The sequence below is a fragment of the Chiloscyllium plagiosum genome, unplaced genomic scaffold (assembly GCF_037043375.1).
Source record: "Chiloscyllium plagiosum isolate Xiang-an unplaced genomic scaffold, Cpla_swu_hap1 HiC_scaffold_32, whole genome shotgun sequence".
NCBI lineage: Eukaryota > Metazoa > Chordata > Chondrichthyes > Orectolobiformes > Hemiscylliidae > Chiloscyllium > Chiloscyllium plagiosum.
Genome location: NW_028270170.1, coordinates 7,831,625 through 7,844,028, shown reverse-complemented (window position 1 = coordinate 7,844,028; position 12,404 = coordinate 7,831,625). Strand labels below are relative to the sequence as shown.

Here is a 12,404-nt window from a genome sequence, read left to right as displayed (position 1 = left end):
AAATCGAATGGCTGCTGTGGTGGGGGGTCGGTGAAACAGTTGGGTTGCTGCGCTCCTGAGACCTTGTCTCCTGTAGCTAATCCCAGGCAGCAGTCCGCTGGTACTGAGGCTGCTAATGGAGGAGTGGTCCAACGCACGTTATCATCCAGACTGCAGGGGCTGGCACAAACAAAGGCACCTATCGCAGTGAGGAGTGAGGGTCCTTTAACTGGAGAACACATTAATCTGTCATGGGCTGATTTTTTTTTTCGTTTTCATTTCTGCTCCGCTCCTGTGTTCACACACACACTCACTCACTCAGACACACACACACACACACACATAACTGAACATCGTCAATGGTCTGCTGGATCTGAACACGCAGAGTTGTGTTACAAGATGGGAAATACTCCTTCTCAAGGCATGTCATCCAAATCTCCATGCATTGTTAAATAGAAGGTATTTATTTGTGTTCTCAAATGCAGCGTTGCTGGTGACTTGATATGGGGGGGAAAAATCTGTAAATGGTCACAGAAGCTGGCTGACTCTGTTGATGGCACGGAGGGGGAAAAAAGGGGGGCTCTGTCAACTCTCTCCCAGGTAAGTAGACAAGGCAAGCTCTTGCAAGGAGAAAAAGCATTGCTGCCTAAGCTCACTATCTATCCCTGTGTGTGTATTGCATGCCTGAAGGATATTAATCTTGTTGTTCGTGCACAATGTCGTTATCTCGTGGTATCTAGTTGAGAGGTTTCTGTTGCGAGATGAGATGGTTTATTCAGTAAAGGAAGGCTGTGGCTGTTCCTCTCTCTTTCTCTTTCCTTCTGTTTCTGTCTCTGATTGTGAAGCTGCTGGCATTGAACACAATGGCAAAAAAAGTCCTGATTTTAACTGCTATTGTCTGTGGAAGGAATGTTCTTGTTGGCAGGCAAACTCAATATAATGTGTTTGCTCGTTGTCATTTGATGTGGTTCTATTGCCAGAAAGACAGCAGGGTTTAACTGACATGTTCTATATAAGAGCCAGAACAACCTGTGCAAATTGGGGGAATCGGACTTTCTCTGCCTCCACTGGCAATGAATCTATTGCTTTTACGAATTAAATATATTTTGCAACCTTTTTTTTATTTGAATTGCAATTTTCTTTTCAGTTTTTGCAAAAAAATGTTTGATTTTGCATTAAGTAGATTGTACACATGTACATACAGTGCTTGACTGCAAGGGGGGGTGTGTGCTCCATCTATGCATTGCATCGTTGGTGTATCTCAAAACTACAAGCACTCGGTCTGTTTCAGATAAGCTAGGTGTGTCCAGTCATCGAAGTCCCCAGCCAGGCTCGATGCATTGTTGGGGAGGAAGAAAGTAAGATGGGGAAGGGGTACAGTGACATTTGTCAGAGACAAAGAAACAGGATGGGCAGTTTTGGAAATGACAGGATTGAATTATTCTCTCTGCTGACTCCCCCCATTTCCCCTCGGAATGTTGACAGCTGGTTTGCCTGTACTTGAGTGGTTATGTAAATAATTTATTCGGTTTCCTTTTTGGAAATGATCTGAAATATTAGTTAAACGATGAGATGCAATTGACGAGAAGACTGAGCTGGGAATCTGTCACGCTGTGTAGAGCATTAATGTGGTGGAGCCCATACCAGGAATTAAAATGGGGAGGTTTCTTGTTGGTGGCTAGGAGGGGGAGTTTTCTGAAAAGAGAGAGTACTTCAGAGAAACAATTACAAAATAAAGTTGTTTGGTTCAGTCTAAGGGTAAGACAGCGTTGTTTAAAGAAATGAACTGGACACATGGTAATGATGATATTATCACCTGTATTTATATCCACAACCTGATTAAAGTGCCCAGCAAGGCAGAGGTGCCAAGGGATTGATGAAAATACTAGGTTGTGAGACGGTTTCAAGAGAGCTGTTCAGAGTTATGAGACTACTTAAAGTGAAACTGTTTCTATGTAGGAGGGTGGCTAACCAGAGGACAGATTTCAGACAATTGGTCAAAAAGCAAGGAAGGTGAAAGTTTATCAGGGGCTAGGTGGGAATGTGGGGGAGTAATCAGATCAGCTACTGTGTGGTACAGCAGGTTCAAGGGACAGAGTGGCCTACTCTTGTTCCACATTCGTGTGTTTGTATATTAGTGAGTTGAAGAGAATTATTATCGTGCAGTGAGTTATCATCTGGAAGGACCCAGCTTGAAAGGGGGTGGGGGAGGTGGAAGCAGATTCAATAGTAACTTCCAAAAGGGAATTGCATAACTTTGCGAAAGGAAGTGAAATTATAGGCTGACAGAAAGTGCAGAGGAGTGAGAATAATTGGAGAATTCCTTCATGGAGTGGTCTCCTATTACACTGGTTCATTCTATGATTCTAGCTTATCAGCCACAAGTGTACAACATTTAAAAGGCTGTGGATGGGTATGTGAATAGGAAGGCTTTTCAGGGACATGGGCCAAGTGCTGGCAAATGGGACTAGATTGGGTTAGGATAACTGGTCAGCATGGACGAGTTGGACCGAAGGATCTGTTTCTGTGCTGTATGTCACTGTGACTCCATGACTAAGTGTAATTAAGAATAACAACTACCTCTGTTGAAAATGAAATCCTAAATAAATAACTACAATTACTGTCATTACTACACAAAAATAGTTACTTTATGTCAAATGTAATTTTTAAATATGGTTCTTGTAAATTAGAACCACTTATATATGAGAGAGCACACTGGGTGGACTGAATGGCCAACTACTGCTCCTAAGTCTTATGTCATTAATTCAAGGTCACAGTGCAATAACTAGGCATTGAGACTGAAACAGAAGTTTGGTTGTTTGAAGCACTTTAACTTATGGTCAAATTATGTATGTTCTATAATGTGACATGTAGTTACCTTAATTCTGGGAAATATATTTTCTTGATGTTAAAATATATTTTTGGAATTTCAGCAGTTGAACATTGCTTGCATTCTGTTGTCTCCATGATGTTGCTGCTGGCAAGGTGAAAAGGAAATACTTGGATTTATTGAGGGTGCCTCACAACCTGTCAAGATCCTAAAGCATTCTCCAACCATTGAAGCCACCTCCTGAATTCCAATGTAGAAAATATGGCAGCTGATCTCTGCAAAGGAAGCTGCCATACATTGGCCATAACCAGAATGCAATTAAAAGAAAAATGACCACATAAATAAAAAAAAATGTGGCCATCATTTTGAGGGGGAGAGCAGGAGAATTGTTTTGTTCCCAAAGGGTCAATATTCAACAGAATTCTTCCAGATAGCAGTGGAGGTAATGTCATTGAATATTTCTAAGGGTGATTTAGAATTAGACAGAATTCCTGACTGCCAGGATTTTCAAAGGCTATCGGAGGTGGACTGGAGAGCATATACCCCAAGCAGATCAGCCAAGTTCTTATGAAATGACAGAAAAGGTTCCATGGGCTGAATGGCCTACTTACACTTCTATTCTTATGTGCACTCGGGTCCTCTTTTTGACCAATGCATTTGGGATAAGCTCTTTGCTCTCCTTTGAAATAATGCCAAGGGATGTTTTTTGCATTCACCCTATACACCCGATGGTCGTCTGTGTGAGGTCTCATCCTAAAAACAGTCCCTCCGACAGAGCAGCACTCCCACAGCAATGGAATCGGGCACGCCAGCCTCAATTAAGTTAAATTATTACTGGGGCTCGAGACCATGTTCCTCTGAATTAGAGGTGAGAGTGGGTTCTATAATATTCTTGGACTTGTTGTGCTGCTAAAGAATATTTAGAGTCATACTGAGCTAAGGAAAACATTATTTTTTTTTTAAGAAACATCTTACTGTGGCTTCCTTCTTGAGCAAGATCATGTGACATTGCTATATTTCCTATGATGATGTATACTGTGTCTCATTAGCCTGCCTGTCAATAACTCTCTTCTCAAAGCTCTGACATACAGCTCACTGTAGCACTGCAGTGTGCATACAGATGTCTATTTATATCTGTTTATATGTGTACATATAATTGTGTGTTAATGCATACATGTGTATGTTTATATGTGTACTTATAGCTGTATATTTTTAAATACATTCTATGGACAATGACAAAATTCACCTATTTTCTGTTTACTATGCGTGCTGATATCTAGCTTTGTGTTTCCAGCTGTTGTACATTTCCAGTGGGATTCATGCAGTTCCAAAGAACCAGTGTTCACAGACAGCCTGGTGACCATCACAGGAATTGCCATCCTCTGAGCAGGTTGAGGCTGTTAATTGGAATGAGATACTCCGTAAATCTCCCTGGCCTGAGGCTACAGGAATTTTCTCCATCCTGAATTTCAAACTATAACAAAGAAGGGAATTTTCCAAACATGGTAAATCGAGACTGTGGGCCACAAAATATCAAAGAAAAACCCGAAATTGTGAAATTTCTGGGGTTTAGTATCACAGAGGTGGGTGTGTTGTTAGAAAGCGGACCCTGCTACTCCCTGCAGTAGTGGCTGTGTGTTCACTGCAATGTCAGGACAGCTGACAGTCATAACCCAGACAGCTCCCAAATGAGATCCCTTCAGAGTTTCTCTTATTTTGTTGCGAAAGGAGACACTCAGCCCCCAGACAAGAGAATTGATCTGGAGAATCAATAGTATAGTGTGGTAATGGTCTCGGGCCTTTCAGCACACTTCCAAGGGCCTTTCAAGGACAGTGAGAAGTAGAAGTGTCCTGGGAAGAATCCAGGACACCCACTCCCTCCCTTTCCAACAGAATCAGTCGCTTTATGTGGAGGCTATGTTAGGAAGAGCCATTGGACCGGGGAAACATCTTCTCTGCATCCACCCCATCTGTCCCATTAAACATTTTTTCAGTGTCAATGAAATCACCTCTCATTATTTAAAACTTCAGAGAATTTGGGCCAAATCTCTCTTCTTAGGATACTCCCACCTTCCTGGGAACAAGTCTGGTGAACTTTCATTGCTTGCCTTCTATGACAACAATACCTTTTATGAGTTAAAGAGCCTTGAACTGCGCACAGTACTCCAAGCATGTGTACAAGGAACAGTCTAACCAAGCTCCAATACAATTGAAGGAACATTTCGTAAGTTCTGTATTCAAATCCACCTTCTAATAAGTTTGAACAAAAGTTCACAAGTCCTGTATGTTATTGGGTCAGCTGATGACACCAAGGTGCTACAATTAACCTCTGTACTCCTGCAGTAGGCAGGAGGAAATAAACTGGATCTTTGTCCAGTGACCCTTCCTGAAAGGACACTTGAGTGGATCTCAGCTGAGAACCAGACAGAGCAGGTCCTGATAGTACTGCTGTTCAGTAGTGTGCTGACTCGCATTGTTTTGGCTTGCAGTTAATAAATAGCCTATTTGGCCCAGTGTGACTGGAGCTCATTGAACTCGCTGCAAGCTCCAATGAACAGATAAAGAATGTCGGTCATGAGCTGCACACACACTTGGTGCTGATCAGCTTGCAACAGAGGGAAATAAATCAATAAAAAAGAATTTCCTCCAAAAATCAGTAACAGATCAAATAACTGTAATGGACTCTAACTGCACTGCACCATGTAACTGGAATAGCAGTTTGAAGGAGGAGTTTAAGTTCAATATCGACTCTAGTATCATATAATTTCACATCAGTTTCACGTTGCAAAAAACTTCACACATTAACTCAGCAATTTTGAAAAAATTATGTCATTGCATTTGGTTCTTGTGACACGGTGGTAGCGTGCCTATCTCTGGACTATTCGGTCCAGGTACAGGTCCCAGCCTCCCCAGAATTGTATCATAACATGAACCAGTGTGTTGATTAAAATAACTGCTTCATTGTCACTTATGGTACAAAAATGGGTTGCTATGTCCCAACATTACAACAGCCTCGAGTGCGGTATTTTCTTAAAGCACTTTGGGCACTGAGAAGGGTGCTGTGTAAATGAAAGTTCAAATTCAAAACCAGATCGTGATTAAATAAACTTCAAATATTGCAATGACAAGTTAGTGATGCTTTTTTGTTTGTTACCAATATCTGGCCAACTACCATAGGGTGACATGGTGGCTCCGTGATTAGCACTGCTGCCTCACAGCGCCAAGGACCTGGTTCGATTCCGGCCTCGGTGACTGTCTATGTGGAGTTTGCATGTTCTCCATGTGACTACATGTGTTTGCTCCAGTTTCCTCCAAAAGTCCAAAAGACGTTCAGAGTACCTGGATTGGCCAGGCTAAATTGCCCATTGTCCAGGGATGTGAAGGTCAGGTGGATTAGCCAAGTGGAATACAGGGATGGACCTGGGTGGGAAGCTCTTCAGAGAGTCAGTGTAGACTTGATAAGCCAAATAGCCTGCTTCCACACTGTAGGGATTCTATTCTAAATGCTAATCCTGTTCACTGTTTTCTTCCTAGATTGATCAAGTTCACTAACCACATGCTTGAAGGGAGTAGACTCATATGTAAAGTCACAGCATTTCATTCCAACTCTTGGACTGACATCCTCCTGAGTCTATCTTCCTGCCAGCAGTAATATTAACTGTGGGGTAGTATCATGGTCATGTTGGTGCTCCCAAACCTGACCTAGAGATTTGAGTTCAAATCCCTTTGTGGTAACCAGGGAATATAAGCTTTGTGAGGTGATCAGTTGGAAAGTGGACTGTTTATTAGTGTTGACATAAAGGTTTCTTCATGGCAATGCCTGTACATACTAGAATCCAATCAATTAGCAGTCTCCTGTCATGCAGCATAAATTGGTTCTCTCCTCAAATTGGGATTCTTGCAAATTGTCCTGATGGGTGCAAACCAAAAAGCTGCAACAAAATGTGACTTTTTTCCAGCAATACTTGTTATCTGCTACCAGATTACTATAATTTATATGTCATTGTGTAAAACCTTCTCTTTGATTAAGCTTTTGTACGAATCATATGGTCCTCTTTCAGTTCTTGCTTGGTGATGCCCCTGATAAGGGCTTTTAAAGGTGCAGCATTAATGCAAGTTGTTATTGCTATATGTAAATGAAAATTGTTGTTGAGGCATGAAGTGTGGTCTCCTTAAGTAAAGGACTTGGAGTGGGCTGAGGGTGGGACACTTTAACTGGAATTGAAGCTTGATGCAGTACGATAGTGACCAACCATTGAGGCACTTAGCTCTGCAAGAACTCCAGCTGCTACAAAAAGGCTTAAAATAGCATCTTCCTCAGCAGAACGCCCCAGCACTTGTAGCACAACCATATTATACATAACGACTGAAGCTACCTGTTTAACTGAAGTGGTACCCCTTGTGGCATGGTGGTAGTAACCCTATCTTTAAGTCAGGAGTTCAAGTCCCACCTATTCCAGAGATGTGTAATAACATCACTGAGCAGGTTGATTAGAAAATAAGTTGAAGTGATGCCTCCAGCAAAATGGAATAGTTTGGACTGTGAATAGAAATTCAGTTGTAAGTGCTTTCCAGTGTAGCTGAAGCTTAAACAGCTCAGTCTATTTGAAAAGATAAAACAAGGTAGGATAGTCTGCTGATCGCAATGACTGATATGTGCAGTGACGTGCTTATACGTTTTGTGCATATCAACATAGTGTTAGTCAGCCAGCAGCTTTAAATATGTTCAAAAGCCAATAGATGTCAGTATTGGTGCCATGTCACATGATCTGATGGTTGCTATTAAAAGTTTCATGAGTGATTTCTGTTTGAAATGTTGATGTAGTTGAGTCTATGGATGTATCCTGACAGCTGCAGGGTTATGGATGCCGAAGATTCTATATTGTGGGAAGGATGGGAGGTTATCTTAACGACTGTCTTTGGGCTGTATTCATAGAAAAGGGGTATTTGTACCTCTGAGCCTGCGCCACCATTCATTATGACCGTGGCTAATCATTCAACTCAGTACCTGTTTAGGCTTTCTCCCCGTAGATGTTACTTACAAAATTAAAGCGTATGGAATGGGAGGCAATGGATTAAGGATTAAAGATTGGCTAATAGACAGGAAGCAGAGAGTAGGAATGAATGGATCGTTTTTACATTGGCAGACTGTGATTAATGGGGAACAGCAAGGATCAGTAATTATGTTCCAGCTGTTCACAATGTACATCAATGATTTGGATGTGGAGACCAAATACTGTATAATGTTTCTAAATTTCTAAATGATTGAAAGGCAACCAGGAATGTATGGTGTGAAGGAGATGTAAAGTGGCTTCAGGAGGGTTTGAAGAAGTGAGGACTGCAGATGCTGGCGATCAGAGTTGAAAAATGTGGCACTGGAAAAGCACAGCAGGTCAGGCAGCAGGAGAGTCAATGCTTCAGGCATAAGCTCTTCATCAGGAATGTGAGGGACAGGAAAAGGGAGCCGAGAGATAATGGGATAGTGGGGCTGGGCTGGGGTGAAGGTAGTTGGGAAGGCGATACGTTGATGCAGGTGAGAGGGTGGTGGTGATAGGGTGGAGCGGATAGGTGGGAATAGATGGACAGGTAGGACAGTTCAAGAGGGTGGTGCCGAGTTGGAGGGTAGGATGTGGGAAAAAGTGGGGGGAGGGGGGATGAGGAAACTGGTGAAATCAACATTGATGCTGTGTGATTGAAGGGTCCCAAGCTGGAAGATGAGTCATTCTTTCTCCAGGCATCGGGTGGCTAGGATTGGGCGGTGGAGGAGGCCCAGAACTTGTATGTCCTTGGCAGACTGGGAGGAGGAGTTGATGTGGTCAGCCACAGGGTGGTGGGGTTGTTTGGTGCGTGTGTCTCAGGGATTTTCCCTGAAACGGCTTAGTGAATGGGCAAAAACATGGTCTTTGAAACATAATGTGTCAAAATGTGGGGTTATTCACTTCAGCAGGAAAAACAGATATGTATTTCTTTCATGATATGAAGTTGGAATGTTTAAATGTACACAAGGACCGAGAAGGCTAACATGTAGATACAGCAGTCTATTAGGAAGCCTAATTGAATGTTAGCCTTTAATGAAAGAGGATTTGAATCCAGGGGTAGTGATGTCTTGCTTCAATAGGACAGGAGTTTGGTTAATCACACCTGGAGTACAGTATGCAGTTTTAGTCTCTGCCCCAGAGGGATGTGCAAGCTCATTCTATGGGTATGTTTAAAGATCAGTAGATTTCTGGTTACAGTGGCATAAGGGTTATGGGGATAATGTGGCTAAAAGTCATCCAAGTGTTTGTTGAGCCATGATCGTAATAAATGGCAGAGCATGCTCTGTGAGCTGAATGGCCTTCTTTTGCCCCTTTTCAAATATTGTTAATATTTTCTCTGATAATGGTTCTAACAGAGGATGATTTTACTTGATTTGTTAAAAATGCTGAATAAATGCAAATTGTTATTCTGCAACAGAAAGCAGCTGTGGCCAAAACATTGAATGTTTTCAAGAAAGCCCACAGGGATCAAACAGTATGGGAGACAAAGCAAGGAACAGGGGACTGAGCTGGATGATCAGCCATGATCATATTGAATGGCTGAGCAGGCTTAAAGGGCTGAATGGCTCCTATTTTCCTGTGTTTTGAAGGTCAGTAAGATGTCTGAAGAGCAGAGTGCAAATTAAGACTCAGAAAGATGATAACAATTTGTGACCTGGAGATAAAATGGAGGCTTTGGGTAGGAAAGAGTTAACTTTGAGTTGCTGACTCTATAAGCTTTGGTATGAAATTGTGTTTAATGTTGTTTGGAGTGTAAAATGGGTGGTTAGTCCAATCTTATCAATGTTCTGTTGCTCTGTATTGCTGTGACCACTCCCAAAACCTTTCCATTACCCTCCCACCCCTAAACTTCTTCAATGAATATGTTGTTGTTGATGGTGCTACAAACCTAGAGGTGACAATGCTGAGATTACTTTCACTGGATGGAGGCACTCATAGCTAGTATAATTTAGGAAATTGTGAACACTCGGGCCATTATTTCCCAGGTGCAGTCCCTGTGGATCGCAGCAGTGTGCAGAGCAGATTTCATCACAGCAAATTTACCTTGACTATCACGAAAAAGCTACTGAATAAAGTTTGAAGGAAAGAAAGACATTTATCACACAGACAATTTATTTCAGATAACAGTTTAAACACATCTTGCTTGTCATATTGTAGTGTCAGTTGTGCAGCACCGTCAATAATTACAAGAGGCTGTGCAAAGTGCTAAGATAAAATCTGCCTGCGCTGCACATTTGTATGTCCCGTACATAAAATATTTAGAGATTCTTTTCCATTTTGCATTAGCATTCACACATGAAGCATTGGCAATTAAAGAACGCGTTTGGGAGGAGGTCGATGGGACAATCCCTCTGGGTGAACGCAAGACAGCAATACCTAAGGCAAGCACATACTGTGAGCTTGGGCCCTACCTTTTCCTGAGAATATGTTTCAGGGGCAGTGTCAGCATTAGCCGTGGATCACTGGTTAGCACCCTAGCCTCTGAGTTCAAACATCATGGTCTCAGGCCCTGCAGTGAGAATTCAAGCCTATAATTTCAGCTGACACTGCAGTCCCAGACTGATAAGCTGTCCTTTAGATGTTGAAGTCTTGCCTCGAGTTGATATAAACATTGCAACAGCACAATGTGAAGAAGAGTAGGGATCGGTTTTCTGGTCAATATTTATTCCTCAAGTCACTAAAACAGGTCTTTAGAAGAGTCTGAGATGACTTAAGACACTGGTGTGGCCATCCTGGAGAACTGTGTGCAGTTTTGGTAATGACATCACAGGAAGAATGTAATTGCTGTGGAGAGAGTGCAGAGAAGATTTGTGAGAATGTTGCCAGGGCTGAAGAATTGTAGCTACGAGGAGAGATTTGAAAGGTTGGGTTTGTTTACTTTGGAACAGAGAAGGCTGAGGGGGCGATATGATTGAGGTAACCAAAATTGTGAGGAGTGGAGATAGAGTACACAGGAGAAACCTTTTCCCTTGGCAGAGAGTTCAAACACCAGGGGTTATTGATTCAAACTAAGTGGAGAAGGATTGGGTGGAAAGCGAGGAAAATCATTTTTACGCAGAGAGTGGTGTGTGTACGTGGAATACGCTACCTGAATTGGTGGAGGAGGCAGAGACACTAAACTCTTTCAAAAAGTACCTGGGTCTGCACCTTAAGTGTTGTTAGCTGCAGGGCCAAGGGCCGTGTGCAGAATTATGGGATTAGAAAGACCATCTAGGTGTCCTTGGGTAAGCATGGACAAGATGGGTCGAATGTATAATTTCTATGGTTCAGTGGCTCCAATTGTAATATGTAAGATCCTGAGAGTTTTTTATGGGTGCATATTGAAAGGACGTTTCATCTTTTTGGGGAATCTAGAACTAGGGGTTATAAATTAAAAATAAGGGGTTGCCCATTTAAGGCAGAGTTGAGGAATTTTTTTTCTCTCAAAGGGTTGAATGTGTTTGGAATTTCCTCCTTCAAATGGCAATGGTTGCAAATGGTTTCAATATTTTTAAGGCAGAGGGAGATAGATTCTTGTTAGTTGTTGGGGGGTGGGCGTGAAAGCTGATTCAACATATGCAAAAATATAGGTTCAATTCATAACAGCCATGATCTTATTGAATGTCAGAATAGCTCAAAGGGTCGAGTGGCTTGCTCTTGTTTGTAGGTTTGTGAATATTGTCACAATACTGTTTGTGGGAGCTTGCTGTTCGCAAATTATCTATTTCTACATTCAAACAGTGCCTTTACTTCATAAACCAATGTGAGATGTGTGGTGAGGTCAGCCAGAATATGAGTTCCTTGATTGGGGCTGTTAATCTGGTCCAGTCAGGGAGCCCTGGCTGACATATACCCTGTTCATTTTGAGAGCTGACTCTGAGGGAGCTGGAACCGTGTCAAGGACTCTCAACTCTTAAAAAAGGGTCACCCTTGGAAATGGACATGTAGCCAAGCCAAAATCTTCAGGGAAGTGAAGAAACTGGTATCATCCTTTAAGGTGTCGGCACATTATGATCCCAAGCAATATCTGGTATTGACAAACGATGCCTCCCTATACGGTAATAGGATAGTATTAACTAATAGGTAGAGGCCTGCATTCACACTCAATGGAGAGGAAGGCCCAATAGTGTTTGCATCCAACGTTGGGTGTAAATGCAGGCTAATAGAGCATGTAAATATGTCTGTGAGAAAGAGAAGAAGGTTTTGCAGTCATATTTGGAGTCAGGAAATGTGAAGCTCAGAATTGAGGATGTTCTTTGATGATTGTAACATTCAGGCACTATACTTTAGGTACTGAAGTAATCCATATGCAAATGCAGCAAGACCTGGATAATATCCAGGTTTGGGATTGAAATGGCAAGTGACATTCATGCCACAGAAATGCCAGGCAATAAGAGACAATTTAACCACTACCCCTTGATATGAATGAAATGGTGTTGTCACTACTGAATCACCCATATCCTGGGGGTTACCATTGACCAGAAACTGAATTGGACTCACCATTTAAATACAATGGCTACAAGAGTAGGTCAGAGGTTAGGAATTCTGCAGTGAGTAACTCAACTCCTGCTCCCAAA

The 12,404-nt window shown here is 42.1% G+C and overlaps 1 protein-coding gene across 12 annotated transcripts in view; it reads left to right on the top strand.

Moving 5' to 3' along the window:
• The first annotated feature begins 244 nt into the window (after nt 1-244).
• Nucleotides 245-12,404, top strand: part of srcin1a (SRC kinase signaling inhibitor 1a) — a 584,261-nt gene continuing 572,101 nt past the window's right edge. For 11 of the 12 annotated variants that reach the window (XM_087977753.1, XM_087977757.1, XM_087977752.1 and 8 more), the window contains exon 1: nt 245-400. In XM_087977753.1, the coding sequence (XP_087833879.1) occupies nt 379-400 (22 nt within the window). In that variant the 5' untranslated portion in view covers nt 245-378. The remainder of the gene's footprint in view (nt 401-12,404) is intronic. The other variant, XM_087977756.1, reaches the window with a different exon arrangement.